The 15892-nt window shown below is 47.8% G+C and overlaps 4 protein-coding genes across 4 annotated transcripts; all 4 read left to right on the top strand.

Moving 5' to 3' along the window:
• Positions 1-685: 685 nt before the first annotated feature.
• On the top strand, positions 686-3543 carry LHYA1_G003934 (uncharacterized protein; the record flags this gene model as incomplete). Its single annotated transcript, XM_031148900.1, has 4 exons — positions 686-853; positions 939-1208; positions 1265-1363; positions 1417-3543. 4 exons carry the CDS (start codon positions 686-688, stop codon positions 3541-3543), a joined length of 2664 nt encoding a protein of 887 aa, XP_031005312.1.
• A 2607-nt stretch (positions 3544-6150) lies between these two features.
• Positions 6151-7838, top strand: STE11_1 (HMG-box protein; the record flags this gene model as incomplete). Its single annotated transcript, XM_031148899.1, has 2 exons — positions 6151-6393; positions 6444-7838. 2 exons carry the CDS (start codon positions 6151-6153, stop codon positions 7836-7838), a joined length of 1638 nt encoding a protein of 545 aa, XP_031005310.1.
• A 1115-nt stretch (positions 7839-8953) lies between these two features.
• Positions 8954-9698, top strand: PSF1 (DNA replication complex GINS protein; the record flags this gene model as incomplete). Its single annotated transcript, XM_031148898.1, has 3 exons — positions 8954-8980; positions 9030-9562; positions 9611-9698. Coding segments are annotated over 3 exons (648 nt in total), but the record flags the coding sequence as incomplete, so codon positions are not given.
• Positions 9699-11296: 1598 nt separating this feature from the next.
• On the top strand, positions 11297-14891 carry LHYA1_G003931 (Uncharacterized protein; the record flags this gene model as incomplete). The annotated part of the gene is made up of 6 exons (XM_031148897.1): positions 11297-11534; positions 11561-12313; positions 12422-12567; positions 12617-13163; positions 13211-13644; positions 13701-14891. 6 exons carry the CDS (start codon positions 11297-11299, stop codon positions 14889-14891), a joined length of 3309 nt encoding a protein of 1102 aa, XP_031005308.1.
• Between the last annotated feature and the right edge of the window lie 1001 nt (positions 14892-15892).

Below are 15892 nucleotides of genomic sequence, written 5' to 3'. Positions count from 1 at the left end.
GAAGTTTGTCGCAAAAAGAATGGCTTTCAGACGTGGCGATTGTCGTTGGAAATTCTGTAACAGATGTCGACGTCTCGTCTCGAATTGGACAAGGCGAGGCAGATTCGAGATCCGCCCAGTCTGCCTACTCCGGAGTACCAGGGGTCAGTCCCGTTTTACCAGGAGATACAGCACCTAGGTATCCTTCGGGACTAGAGAAGTGGACCAACATACTATAAAAGGAAAAGCCAAACTTGCAGTAATACTAATATAAACGCTATTGAGATGTAAGTACCGTACCCGTAAGATATTTATTTTATTGGCAAATAATAACATCTTAATTATCGATTTATCTCACTGCACCGTACTGTAGTGTTTTCCGCCTTACCTTCCTTACCAATACGGAGGGTAATTAATGCTCAAGTAATCCCTGCAATCATCTGGCCCCAATCCAATTCACACTCATCACGTGCGTGACTTATCACGACGCGGTCGCTTCAAAGTCGATCCAACGCGAACTGCTTTTATCGGAAGTCCACTTCACCCCAAATATCCGCACAACTTTGACTCTGGCTTCCGTGCTCTTGCTCAGAAGTACTCGAGCTGTTGCCGCATACAATACCGAACAGAAACCCACCACACGCCCGCTATAGCGCCTCGGCATTGCGACACGACGTACGCCGCTGCGCACCGCGAGGTCATCACCATGGTGTCTTCCAGGAAGCGGGGCCGGCAGGAGATGGAGGATGTCGAGCCTCCAAAGGAACGAAGTATGCTTGATCGCATCAGGAATACGTGGGAGTTTGCAAACCTTGCACAATATATTTTCACCTTTGGAAGGGCCGTGAAAATCGACGAGAACTTGGACATCGAGGTATCACTCCTCGAACCGCTTCATGAACTACTTAGGCACTTCATTGCCAAGTCTACAAGTTTATTCACTAATACTGTTATTGCAGGATCTAGAGATGGAATGCCTCAAGCCCAATTCAACAATCCTCCCCGATATTGGCTTAGCACTCCTTAAATTCGTCTCTTCACATAGAGGTCTCACGTCGGTCTCCCTAAACCCCTTCTCCGTTCTATATCGTTCTATATCTAACATAAACAGTCCTGAGATATTTGATGAATACACACGAAGACAGTATCTGGCCAAAGCCCCTCTCCGCAACCCATTTGGCGAGGAGGAGGATCCTGCAAACTTTAATGGCTTTGATACTTTTACAAAGGTATAGTGCCAATCGAACCACGAATTCAAGGTTCCACTGACAGGTTATGACCTTAGATCCGAGTTTTACAACAGCTCACTCAATGGACAATGGGAAATCCGGACCGTATCCGAGAGAGAATGGAGGAACAGAAGGATTCTGAGCAGACAATTTGGGTAGGTTAATAGCTAAAATCCGCCATGTGCCGCAGCTAATAGTGTTGGCACAGCGCATTGAACCCTTTGGATGGGACTCGGATGATCGCACGTACATCGTCCTTGATGACAATCGATTATACCGCCGCACCGACCCCCCTCCACCACCTCCACCTCCTGCTGCGAAACCTAGGAAGAATTCCAAGAAGGCCAAGGCAGCAGCTAGAGCTAGCAAACGCAGAAGGGTCTCTGAGGCTGTTGAGAGTGAAGCTGAGCCCGCAGATGAGGTCGATGAAGACCAAAATGCCGAGAACAAGATAGAAGATGACGGGCTTGGTGGAATGACATGGGAGTGTATTGCCGTCACCTTGGACGATTTTAACGCCTTTCTTTCTTCGATTGAGAAGAGTAAGGATCCAAACGAGAAAATTCTACGCAAGCGGATTGTGGATGACCTATTGCCACTTTTGGAGAAACAAGAGGAGGCACGCAAACGCAAAGAGGCGCAAAAAGAGCGTGAACTACTCAACCTTGAGAAACTAGCATCGGCCAAGAGGTCCAGCAGAATAGCAGGCAAAATGGAACAGCAGAAACAGGACGAAGAAGCCCGCGACACAGAGCGGAAGCGACAGGCTGAGTTGATAATGGCCAAGAAAGAGCAAGAGAAGTGGACTAAGCTAGAGAAGGAGCGGGAGTCTCGTATGATGACTCGCGAGCAAAGAGTGAAGGAGCGAGAGGCTCGCCGAATTCTACATGAGGAGGAGCTGGCCAATCTCTCCGAAGACAGTAAGAAATTTGACTCGGCAGCTGGTCGCCTTTCTGAACGTCACCTCAAGGCCGAGATAGAGAGGAAGAAGCAGGCCCTGGAAGAACTCGCGGAGGAAGAGGACTGGATCTTTGATTGTATCTGTGGTGCGTATGGACAAATTGATGATGGCACGCATAGTATTGCATGCGATGAGTGCAACATCTGGCAACATAGCAAGTGTGTTGGAGTTAGTCAGGCAGAAGCTGACAGAGAAGATTTCCACTTCATTTGTACAACCTGCCGACGTCGTGCAGAGGACAAAGAAAGAGCCAAAACCCAGCCGCCAATCAAGATCAAGCTTAACCGACCAGGATCCTCGTCTTCGCCATTGGCTCCGAGACAAGGCAGTACATCGGCCGGTGTTGTCCCCTCATCGGTTGATAGAGGTACTGAGAGCCATCCAGATGCTCAAATTGCGGCGCAGGCCACCCCGAAGCCGCAAATTCGTCTTACACAGAAGGGTACGCCACAAATGGCAACCTGGCAACCTGGTCACTTACCATCACTTCAAAGTCCTCACCACGCATCGCCCAAAAGCTCTACAACAGCAACGAACAATCATGCAAGTGGGCCTCAAGCTTCTCCCCAGCGCGCAAGCCAAAGCCCTACAATGACAAAGGCATCCCCTACTCAAGGGGCCTCCAGGGTGGCATATCCTTACACTAATAGTGGAAGTGTAGCGACACCTCAGTATAGCGCTTCGCGACCATCCAGTGCCCACGCCTTCTCTTCACCGCAGCCAAACAGCCCAATGAATCTACCACCACCACCACTAGCCTATAATTTCGTAAACGGTAAAGGCACATCCCACAGGAACGGCGTGCAAAGTCAACAATCATCTTCCACGCATTACTTGCAGGGATCCCCCTCATTCTCGATAAACCCTTACGGCGCACCAACCCCATCCAATGGGGCGGGTGGGCATCTTCCCGAAATTAGCGATAATGGCCGCCGTCGCAGTTCCATAAATCTTTCATCTCCTCTTGCCGGGGCCCCAGTCCTAACTCCAACCACCAAAATCAACCCAAGCTCGAGTTTCCCTGCCTCTAGTAGCCCGGTCTTAACCAATGGTCCAAGTATGCACACTTGGCAACCTCCGAAGGCATCACCACCACACGGAGTACCATCTTCACCGGCTCAGGAATTGCCAGGTCAACAATACGCCAATTCTGGTCATGCTTCTCCTTTACCTCCAGCTGTGACAGGACTTTCGCCAACGAAGCATTCTCCTCCTAGATCGACTTCGAATGGAAGTATAAGCTCGACTACACCTTCAATGCTGCCTCCCGTTGCTCCGTTGTCGCCAAGTCATCAGATGCAAAACCTCTCTCCACCAGTAAAGTCTTCAGAACCAGATCGGGCTAAGCCGAACGGTCAAGCCATCGCTCCTTGATGATGTCGAGATACACATAACTATTTGAATAGTAGATTCGGGAATCCTATCGAGCATAAAATTTCTTTGTCACACAGAGAATGTTGAGGACGACCCCTCCTAGAGCATCCAAGCTCCTTGGCAGCTTTATTGCCTGTATACCATTCAACTTATTGTTCTTCACTTCCTTAAAGTCACGTCTAGAAATGAAGCCTGCGGGCAAATTGGAGTTCACGGGCATGGTTTGGTTTTCTGGACTTCATTACGAGTAGATGCATGCATGGTTTATTTAGACGATAGACAGGCGTTTCTTGCATGGAAAATAATGAGAGGCGCGTATTAAAAATAAGTAATGACCCCAACATGACCATCTCATCCTGTGCGAGTGAATATTTGGTGTTGATGAACATTCTGGAGCAAGCGAAGCGAAGCTGCATTCCTCTTGTTTGCCACCACAAGAAATGCTGCCAGCCTGTCCGCAAGCAAAATCGTAAATATGCCACCTCCAGTTTCTGCACACAAAGAAACTTATTATTGAACGCTCTATAATGGAATGCCACTTTTCACAGCCTCAAATATGATTGATACATATCAAGGTTACTTGTTATGCGGCAGCAAGGAAGCGACAATCACCTTCACTCCCTCCAGGGTCAATGCATCGGCTTCTTTTTCTCGCGGGAGCAATACACCCCCTGTGCCGTTGTAATTCCCTCTTCGCTTGATGTGAAAACTTATTGGTGCTTGAGCTACCGCATAAGCAAAATGCTTTTTAATGCTAGCGCAAAAGTATCAGCAGAGCACGAATCGAAAGATTAAGTGAAAGTCGACATTCAGAACCAACTTGTATCAAAGTTTCTTGCCTCGATGTACGACTCTGACCGAGACTCCTCAGCCCGGGAGTCTCCACCATGTGGTGTCCAAAACCCATCTTCACTTTAAAAGGCATCCAGTCTTCATGCTGCACGATGAACCTACTCATCCCTGTGAAACTGACGTTCAAACAGTCTCAAGAAATTTGGTAAGCGTCGGCACACTACTGCAGCCGCCCGAGGAGCTCGCGTTCGCATGGCCTCAGCATGTATAATGCCGTAAATGGGGTCTACCACATGGCATCGCACATGCCTAACTCAAGAGAAGCAAATTTGAGAGAAAGAGACTACGGTACTTGCATCTCAAGCCCGTCTACGCGCTTCAGCAATCACTCTTGCAGATGCCGTTATTATAAAACCGGAAGGGGGGTAATGTAGTAACTACATTCCGATGCCACGAACAGCCGCTCAGCTGATCTGTGTAACGCTGGACGCGTTCTTGGATGAGATTAAGAACGTTCGGCAGGGGAGCCCTGGTAATTAGCAGCTGCGAACCGGTGCATGTGCGCGAACTGGTGGAGAAGCTGGAAGTTGAACCGTGGATCCCAGTTGGAAAACAGCCTTGCTGTTTGTATTCAGTCACCTGTAGCCTCGGAAGGAACTATTTTATAGTGTTGTCTTGCTCGTTTGGATCAAATTATGGAGATATTTTGGTACTGGGTCCGTAGTCTACCATCTGAAATAATAAGAGTGGTGTACGGAGAAAGTCTGGCGTGACCCTTGTCAACTTCAAGCTTTGGACTGTAGTAAAATCGTAACAAATGCATCATACGGCTCGTGGCGATAGTTTGAACGCGCTTTGTGGAAGGTGATCAGTCTGTATATGCGTGCCGCGTTCGTGAATTGATTGTGTACGGGAGCAGTGGTGAGCCGAAAGCAGACCCTCCCCTTTCACCAAATTCGCCTAATTCGTCAATTATCCTTTGTACAGAATACCACCCCGAATACATAAAGCTCAACGAAAAATCCTTTCTTACAATCCAAAGTTTCAAAACAAAGACCATCTCACCTCTGCGTAGCGACAGTATCTCCAAAAAGTGCATCGCCCAACAGAGTCTTGACACATCATACGACAAAGAAGGCGCCAGGACCGCAGAAGCCTCAGAGCCTCTGCATCACTTCAGGGGTACCGGACCCTGGAACCACGCATCTCACTGTCCGTTCCTGTGGTTCCAGTACGACTTTTGTCAGGAAAGAGGCACGTTACTGCAAGACGGCTACATGCAATAGGTTCGTCCCAAACTCTCTGATACTGCACGAACCGCAAGAAAAGACAAACTCATCCCGCTTGCTCCATCTTTCAGGCCAAAGCTTAATAATAGTCACTTCAGATGAACTGTCACCCGGCGAAAGAAGTTCGGTAGAATATCCTTCCAGAAGCCTTTGGTGTTCTCTAAGGAGAGTCTTCTGGTCTCACCTGACTGCGGAACGCTCCTCGCGAAGCATTACGACACCACAAGCGGTGACAAGAACTTCTCGTCACTCTCCAGGACAGAGAATATCTACCGATTGACTTATACACCTGGGAGCGTGAATAAGCAACTCATTGCCAGCATATTTGCGAGAAGCTCAGCATACCCTTTATCACGCACCGGCCCTGTTCAGCTACAAGAGACCAAGCATTTCCATCTGATTTCGCAAACTTTTGCCATTGTAACCTGCCACTTGGGGCCCATAAACACCCACGACGCCCCGCACAAAAAACGAAAGCAGAGTTTCATTACACCCAGCGGAGCTGCCTTGCAACTCCAGCCACGAAATGACTCCTTCTCCAGCGCCGTCAAGTAATGGCGAGCTTCTCCAACACGGGCTCCACCATGTGCTTCAACACAACTCGAATACTTCTTACCCACAAGAACACTACGAACATGATGAAGGGGTCCACCTGCATTCAAACTATGGCTCGCCACCTCCTCAAGGTGAAGCGTATGCCTATGGCGGCCTGCAACCCAGGTATTCTTACCAGCATCAACACCAGGATTCAGGTTTAGGGATTCAATATGTAAGATGAATGAGACTTTCTCCTCTGCGCCTCTTTTAACACTTGTGTAGGACGGCTATAACCCAAATTACCAGAGCTCAGTGTACGCAGATCAATACAGCACGCCAGCCACATCACCGCCAACACCTTCAATGGGCTTACAAGATATGCTACGTACGAGAAGCGGTCTTGCGATCCAACGAAGTCATCAAAGTCTTCGACCCATGCCTGAAGGGCGATCACGAATCGAGAAGTCCCCAAAGCCAAAAAAAATCAAGAAGGAAAAGATCAAGGCGGAGAAGAAAGTCGCAAAACTTGAGAAACCCCTGAGTGAGTTAACCAAGGACTGGAAACACGTCCCAGTTGCCGATATAGATACATACGTCAACCGGTCCGCGGAGGAGCGACGGAGGGAAGTGGACGAGGGCAAGATACCAGGCAAGGTGAAGCGTCCGATGAATTCTTTCATGTTGTACCGCAAGGCATACCAGAACCGGACGAAAGACTGGTGTCTTCAGAATAACCATCAAGTAGTCTCACAAGTCTGCGGAGACAGCTGGCCGCTAGAACCCCCTGAAATTAAGGAGCAGTTCGGTGAGTGGGCACGCATCGAGCGGGCCAACCATCAAAATGCACACCCAGGTTACAAGTTCTCCCCAACGAAACCAGGTGCAGCCAAGGCGACAAAGAGGAAACAATCTGAGGATATATTTTCGGAAGAGTCGGATTTGGAGGACTTTAATTGGCGGGAATCAGGCAGGAGATCCAAGAAGTCGAGACACATGCAGACTCCTCGAGCTGCACAGCCTGTCCCATATCCAACGACCAAGTCAGCATACCAGTATTCCTCCAGAGGACCGTCGATGGAGCCAGAATATGGCGGTTACAACCAGTCGTCCTACCAGGCCACAAACCCAGGAAGACCGTTACCAGCCCAGTATCAGGCAAACCTTCACGCTGGAGAATATTACCAGCAGACAATCCGACAGAACCCCAATATTGCCGGCGCTCAAGATGTGATCCTCACCAAGACTGCGGCACCAGGTGTACACTCGTACATCGGACTCCCTAGCGGCGCACAAGAGTACAATATGATGGATCAATACGGGCCGTACGAAGGACAACAACCACATCAGCAGCAGCACGTTCCCGAGCAGAAAATTGAGCCTTCCTTGATGTCACACGAGCCGATGTACCAGAACAGTAAGTACGGCAATTCAAACGAAGGCGTGTATTTCGGGGACACTCAGCACCATGCTGAGCAGGAATGGGCTCATTCGTTCGGGATGATCGATCCAGCGCTGGGTGATCCTGTGATGTCCTACACGCAGCCAGAACAAAGCCATGCCAGCGAGCCGATTCACAATTCCCACGTGGACGTACTCAGGGGAAACCAAGAAGGTTGGCACGTTGAGACGCTGAGTGATGGTGGGGATTTTGACAAGTGGATGGCAGAGGAGAACTGAGAATTGGGTCCGGGAATTTTGGACATAGTCTCAGTTGTTACTGAGGATTTCGCTTTGGCTTGATAACCAAAGGACATATGGATGAGGAAGCATTTTTTTGGTAGCCATCGGGTGGCGTTGGAGGTCTTGGTCTCAGGTTTCGTTCGGATAGTGTTTGTTGAAGTCCTTCTCTGTAAGATGGCATAATAAGTCCACTACTTGTATTTAAACATAATAGAGTCTTATTAGTCCAAAATATTGCCTGGCCGTCGCTATGACTGGTGATATTTTGTCCGATCTCCGGGAGGGTCTCTTGACTATCATCCACGGCTTAGTAGTTGTGACTTAATACTTCAGGATCAAATTTTTCTTACATAAACTGGGAGGTGTAACTATTGTGATGTTGAATATATGAATGCTGTTACGATACGCCGAGACTAGGCTGTGGACTTCCTCGCGGGCTCTCTGCCACGTTGAGAAATATAGAGATAACTATGCGGGTTGTATAGCTACAGGACCAATGTAAGATCGTAGATAAGTCTTGAATGAGGGTCTGGGGATTCAGAAGTTGTAGAGTTAAGAGGGGAAGGACAAAAGCAAGCTCGGCTAGCGGAACAAAGCCCATTATTCATGCAGGTAGCCGTCCCACGGGGAATGACAGAATAGGGGTAACAAGCTCTCAGAGTTCAAAGAAGGAATGTGTCTTGAGCAACGTTTGTATAGATTCGTAAAGATTAGGAGGCATAAGACGTTGCTTTTCTCATCGTTTGACGTATCGAGAACCCTTTGCGAGACGTATAATCGCCGTGTCTAAGGTCTGTCTCAACTCAGGTGCGTGAATTGGGGTATGGGGCTTGGGGCTTTATTGCTTCTTCAACAAGCCATGCCATCTGCTCGGTTGGGTCATATGACACATGAAAGTTCGTTTCCATAAAAGAGAGAATAGAGTTTACAGTAGGAATTCTTTCAATGAGTGAAGTGAAGTCCAAAAGTGGGTCGATTTGAAGCGTAAAAGCGGCGCTACAGGAAACGCATTCGCAGCCCCTCCACAAGCGCGGACCACACAGAACACGAACAACAAGGCTGAGACTCGATCATTGTCCCTTTGTTCCTTCATACTGCACAATCACGCCCAAATGTATGGAGACTTGGGCAACAAATTAGTGAGCTTTCTCCATACTATCTCAACTTCAATGCTGACAATTTCCGCAGGTCCAGCATGCCAAGCGGACACAGAAGCTTGAACATCTTCCTCCGTACCAGACGGAAATCGTACGCGCGGTAACCAGAGAAGTGCGGGACTTGGACAAGGACGTGTCAAACATTCTCCAGCCCTTCAATGGCTCATTTGACCCCTCTTCCGACCCTGCAACTGCATGCACGCTACTCGTTGACCACCTCTGTATGCGCCGAAACAAACGATGCCTCCTAGCCTACCACCGAACGCGTACCGACAAGCTGGAGGAAATGGTATGGAATGGCAGCGACATCATAGACTTGGCAGGGCAACAGGGAGCTCCAAATGAGGGACAGAACGGGGGCGCTGAACTCGGCAATGGGGAGGGGAACAGCAGCAGCCTAAGCCCTGAAGAGGAGGAGTATGTGAGACAGTATAGTGATCTACTGGCTGCATATAAGGGGCAATGGACTGATATTGATTTGACGGGGAGCTTGGAGCCCCCACGCGATCTGTTTATCGATGTTCGTGTTCTCAAAGATGCTGGCGAGATACAGACTGAATACGGGTGAGTTTCATGCATGAGTGACTTGCTTCTTAGCTAATTGGACGATAGCACCATTAATCTTACTAAAAACTCGCAATTCTACGTTCGTCAAGGAGATGTGGAACGTTTGATTGCACAGGGATATCTGCAGAAACTTGGGTGAGACCCCTAAGCTACAGCTACATACCCGGATGGTATACATTAGCGTCATAAATTGGAAGAATTCTGGATTGCGGCGTATAGTCCCGGACTTGCGGTGCCTGCCTCTGACCGCACAAATCTTGCACTGCGGTTAAGATATGTTCGACTGGGTATCGAGGCGGACGCGGATGCACTGAGCCCATCCCCGGGAGATATGAGGAAGTGGGGAGAGTGTGGGTGAAGAGGAGGCAAACTGTGGATGTGACTAGGTCGAGGGTCCACACGATGACTTTCAAGAGGCGAACCGTGGACCCGAGTAGTGTACTATAAAGATCAAGAGCCGGTTGAGCCCTGATATGACGACTTATAGGAATCATGTGCAGGGCAGGTATTGCATCTTTGGTGTAGCAGATGGTGTTCTATGGCGTGAACATGCCTGCCTATTCGCGCAATATGCTTCGCGAGACTCGAAAAAGCGTTTCATGGCATGACATGCATGATTGCGGGGTACTTGCAGTACAGAGCTGTATCAATTTGTAACGAGCTGATTCCTGAGGGGTAATGACCTACACAGCACAGGAGGAGATGATACTTTAGCATAGTCTCTTCTGGACAAAACTCAAAATTGGAAACCAATCGGACATTTAAGTACCTGCAAGGAAGTGAAAAGTGCCAGTGCCGTACGCCTCTAATAAAAACTCAGTGAGGCGCGTGTAGGGCGGTCACATGTAAGAGATCTAAAATTCTTATAGGATAGGACCCCGCTAAGATGGAACCCGTAATAGGTATACGATTACCTCACGCAGCATTGAATCTTCGCAATTGGGTATATTGATGGCATACGAGTATATCGATAGTTGGTTATTATCCAGCTCACAAATCCAATGCCTAGAATAAAAGAGAACTAATAGCTTTTTCAAGAGACTTGGAAATCGGAGTTACAGAGGGGAGTTGTCGTTGGAACGAGCCGGATTCGTTTCCGCAGCAGCTGCTGCAGCTTGAAAAGTTCGAGAGGTTATGGTGGGGCAAGGGCATTAAAAATTTCCCCTTGTTCATTAGGTGGCGCGGGCTCTGCATTTGTTTGCATGGACGGAGTACGGAGTATGCGGCTAAGTAAGGTAAGGCATGGCATGGTATGGGCATCAACGCGTAGATTGTGTTATCGCGAGAATTATCACCCCAGAGCTGCTTGTTTGATCCAACCCAACCAAAAAAACCCTTTGGTGGAGAAGAAGGAGGATGAGGAGGAAGCATGACGCGCCCTCTACCTAGCTAGTCATCCTGGCAAAAGTATATTCTCACATTTTCTTCATCTCTTTGCTATTCATCATTTAATGTTCTGAGCTTTGATCTGGACCTCCACGTAACCTACTCTAGGTAAGTAAACCTTCTTCACCACACTACACTACGCTACACGGTACCTAGCTAGAGCCCGGGGGATTAGCTAGCATCTTAGCGCCCACTCCACCTAGAAGAATATATTGAGTATACTATACGTAACTTCCTATCTCATTACCCTGAGTTGACTTTCACGTCTTTCCTGCTTGCGTCTCTGCTGAGAGGACAGGACAGGACAGTCAGGACAACCTCATTGCTGGGGGGCCGAAGATCGTCATGTCGTTACCATCTGGCTTTGGATCAAATCGACAGCGGCGAGTCCCCTCCTTTGGATCCCATACGGGTGCCAGAGTAATACCAGGCAGTTCTGACTCTCAGGATGGCGCATCCAACGTAACTTCCGACACCACTTATGGCTCGCCCCGGGGCAATCAGGGGATACTTGGCTCCCTCTCATCTAGTCATAGAGAGCCCACACGGTCATCTGTGCATCTCTCGTATCGTGGAGCTCTAGGTATGCTCAGTGAAATACATTCAAAGGCAGGCTTGAATCGCTAACGGAAGAAACAGCTCCAATTGACAGCGCATTGAATGCGCAAAGCGTTCGAGAAGATACCGCAGAGCTGGCATTATATGCTCTTTCCGATAGAGCCTCCGCACGCAGCACTTCACCCCGTCGATCTGCTCAGACACATTTCGAATCGTTCTTTTCCAATGAATCCGACAGCGAGTCGGTCATGAATCGAGAAGCTGAAGCTCTTCACCAAGCGACTATACCCGAAGTTTCTGAACCGGCCTCACCAGAAAATAGCTCAGGATCGGACAAGACGCCTGGGACCTCTGTGTTATCAAATATGTTAAGAATCTCTCCTCCGAGTACACCGCACCCACGCCAAGAAGAAGGCGCACTTAGAAAACCAGCTGTTACTGAAAATGAAACCGAGACCAGCTCAGATCGCGGAGGGCTTATCATATCATCAAATGGCGTCCAACAGGATGAAAGGACACCATTACTGGGGAAAGGCCCCATTGAACAACGCCACCACCCTGATTGGATACATGGGGAGCAGGACCTTGAACGTCAAGAGCTGAGAAGGAAGGGGTCCTGGCCCAAGCTCCACAATGTCATACCGTCGTACAAAGGAAAATGCTTGGATGTTGCACGCAATGTTTTGAACCCCAAAAAATGGGACAGAACGCTTCTTTGGAATTTAGCAGTAGTGGCACCCGTTGGATTTCTCCCGGCTGTTATTCTTGGCCTTCTGTTGAACATTTTGGATGCGCTGTCCTATGGTATGTTTAATTGGAGGCCTAGATTTGAAGTTCCTAGGCCTCAAGATCTAGTCTTTAAATTCCCTGTGGATGTAGCAGTCATATTTTACTAACTCCATGCTATCGTAGGCATGATTCTTTTCCCTCTTGGGCAACCAACATTCGCAAAGCTTGGCCCGGCAGGCATCTCCATGTTTTACGTTAGCTGTATTATATCCCAACTGGTATATTCTTTGGGCGGAAGTAGCTTTACCGGGGGGGTTGGCTCTGAAATGGTGAGTTGCTTGAATAGCACATGTGGAATTAATTACTGACGAATTGTAGATTGAGGTAGTACCTTTTTTCCACAAAATGGCGTTTACGATTCAAAATGAAATCGGAGAAGATAACCCCAATGCTATCATCGCTACAACTATCACCGCTTTTGCCCTAAGCTCTATACTTACCGGTCTTGTCTTCTATCTCATGGGAAAATTTCACTTTGGCTACATTGTTGGCTTTATCCCAAGGCACATCTTGACTGGATGTATTGGTGGGGTCGGCTGGTTCCTCATAGCTACCGGCTTCGAAGTATCTGCCCGTCTAAACGGTAACCTTAATTACGATCTGGCAACACTAAGCAAGATGTTCGAGCTTGAAACTCTGATATTATGGATCATTCCATTCACTCTTGGCATCGGACTTTACTGGCTGCAACAAATGATCAAGAGCAAGTATCTACTTCCCGGGTACATACTGACCATACCTGCGATCTTTTACTTCTTCGTTCTCTCTCTCAACAAGTTGGACCTTGAAACATTGACAAACTCTGGATGGATCTTTGAAGGTCCGGAATCTGGTCAGCCGTGGTGGTACTTCTATACTTTATACGGTGAGTTATATCCCCAAACCGCGTCCAACAATTTCTCACAATCCTAGACTTGAAAATAATTCACTGGGGTGCCATATTGAAGTGCATACCGTCCATGATTGCACTTACCTTCTTTGGCGTTCTACATGTTCCGATTAATGTTCCCTCGCTAGCTTATTCGGTCGGAGAAGATAATTTGGATCTGGACCGAGAACTCAGAGCGCACGGTCTCTCAAACGCGCTTTCGGGTTGTGCAGGAAGCATACAAAACTATCTTGTCTATGCTAATAGTACTCTCTTCTACAAAAGTGGTGGCGATAGTCGTGTGGCCGGTGTCATGCTTGCCGGTTTTACCTGCGGGGTCTTGCTAATCGGTCCCGACATCATTGGACTCATCCCGGTTATGATGGTGGGAACATTGATATTCGATCTTGGATTCGAATTGTTCCTCGAAGCTGTCTGGGTTCCGAGAAAGAAGCTTAAGCGATTTGAATACTTGACAGTGAGTCCTCTAGTACAAACGCATCGACGAGCGGCTGGGATGCTAATTCTCACTAGGTGGTTGCAATTGTGGTTGTCATGGGCGCTTATGACTTTGTAGCTGGCATAGGCCTAGGAATTCTCCTGGCTTTTGTGTCATTCGTCGTGAATACATCGAGAATTCCAGCCATACGAGCATCGTATTCAGGAGAAATTGTACGCTCCACAGTTCGCAGAAATCCTACCCAACACAGCTATCTGCTCCAAGTTGGAGAGCAAATTCATGTCACGAAGTTGGCGGGGTATCTGTTTTTCGGTACCATCGTCAGTGTTGAAGAGCGCATTCGTGCTTTGGTTGAAGGTGAAGCGTTTAATTTACGACCAATTCGATTTTTGGTCTTGGATTTATGGCATGTGACCGGTATCGATTATTCTGCTGCAGAAGCATTCAATCGTTTGAACAGAGTACTCAGCAAAAAAGATGTCACAGTTGTGATAAGCGGTGTTGACCAGAACGACCCTCTGGGCACTACACTGCGCACTGTTGGCCTAGGTAATGATGTAGGCATGTTTCCATCGCTCAACTCGGCAATTGAGATGTGCGAGAACGAGCTACTGAAAACACTGTACTCAAGCAAAGATGCCCGCTCAGATCGCCATGCACCACTCAATCTCGACGTACCAGGACGTGTTGGTTCGCCAGGTCGACGGCCATCAACCTCCATCGATGCCCAGTTCAGCTCACCGCGACGCAATCAATTGGCAAGAGTAGCCAGCACCACCCTCGATGAAAGCCCTACAGAAGCCAAATACCAAAACTTCAAGGAACCCCTTCGACTTATCCTACAAACCTTCTGGGGTCTTACAGACAAAAATGAAGACTTCTGGTTTCGTGCCATCCCATATTTCGTCAAGAAAGAGTACCTCGCTGGCACGGTTCTGTTCCACTGCGGTGAAGATGCTCAAGGATTTTATCTCCTCGAAGAAGGTATTCTGCGCGCCAACTACGATTTACCCCAAGGCAAATACTACGAAAGCATAGTAGCAGGTACCACTTGCGGAGAGTTGCCCTTCTTCTCCGATACCAGCCGCACCGCGACCGTCCAAGCAGAACGAGATTGCGTAACATGGCTTTTGGATAGAAAGAACTGGGATAAGTTGCAGAGAACCGATCCAGATGTAGCGAGAGAATTGCTCATGATATCCTTGAAACTGACCAGTGAGAGGATGAGCGCTATTACTTCATATGTATTGACAACAGCGGGTTGAGATTTGTAATATTCATATATTTATGGACATACTTTCATATTGCGTTTGGTCGCAGCATGCATGGTGTTTCTGGTACATGGGATGGAGCATAAAAGTCAAAATTTATAGGGGCGTCTGTAAATATATGTTGCTAATAGACTAGAATGGATGTCATCTTACTCTGAACTACCAAAGCAGGAGAGGTGACCTGAAGGACTTATTCCGTGACATATGTCTCCTACTCAGCTGATTTAACCATGTACGTGGCTGATGATAGGTGCACTTAAGTGTGCGTGCTTCCGCTGCGAGCGACAAAGAGAAAAGGGGGGCGAATTCTCTCCGAATCAGGGAACTAAAGTATAAAGAGTTCGGCGTCTACAATTAGATATGCCCACTCCTTTGGACAAGATCTGTGATAATTAAAGACATCCATGGTCGGATTACAGAGGAACAATTTTATACACCTGGTAATAACGGCTTATTGTTTGTTGTTCCGTACATTTGTATCGATCTTCGGTCGCACAAACAAGTGGTCGGTCTGATGTAAAACCATCTCCGTACATGGGTACGGGATTCCCTCGCATCAGTTTTTGACGGTTTCACCTTCATCGAAAGAGACTAGAAGAAGAAGGGCATGCTTGATAATCATATATATTGGCTCAACGACAATACAAAGCTATCACAAACATTATCGGGCGTATATTCTAACCTTCCCGAGACTCTGTTTTTAATCCTGTGGATTTGAAAGGAGGCTATGAAGAGTAAGTGACGTTAGTTCTTTTGTCGACTTTGAGTTTGTCATTGGGATGGAGGACAATGTGGGTAAATAAATATATATATACATATATATAACTTCGGGCTGGCCATTGCAATATCTAGTAACCAGTTTAGCTTCAATTGAGTTCTTGTATTACATACATCTACAAATACTCATCCAAGACAAAATTCCTCCCTTCAATAATCATCTCACATTTTCCTCCAAAACATAACTTCAGAACAATCAACCAGGATGCAGGCCCCTC

This window comes from Lachnellula hyalina, assembly GCF_007821495.1.
Source record: "Lachnellula hyalina strain CBS 185.66 chromosome Unknown contig00067, whole genome shotgun sequence".
NCBI classification, from domain to species: Eukaryota; Fungi; Ascomycota; class Leotiomycetes; order Helotiales; family Lachnaceae; genus Lachnellula; species Lachnellula hyalina.
Note: the sequence above shows the minus strand (reverse complement) of the source record. Positions and strands in the feature narration are given on the sequence as shown.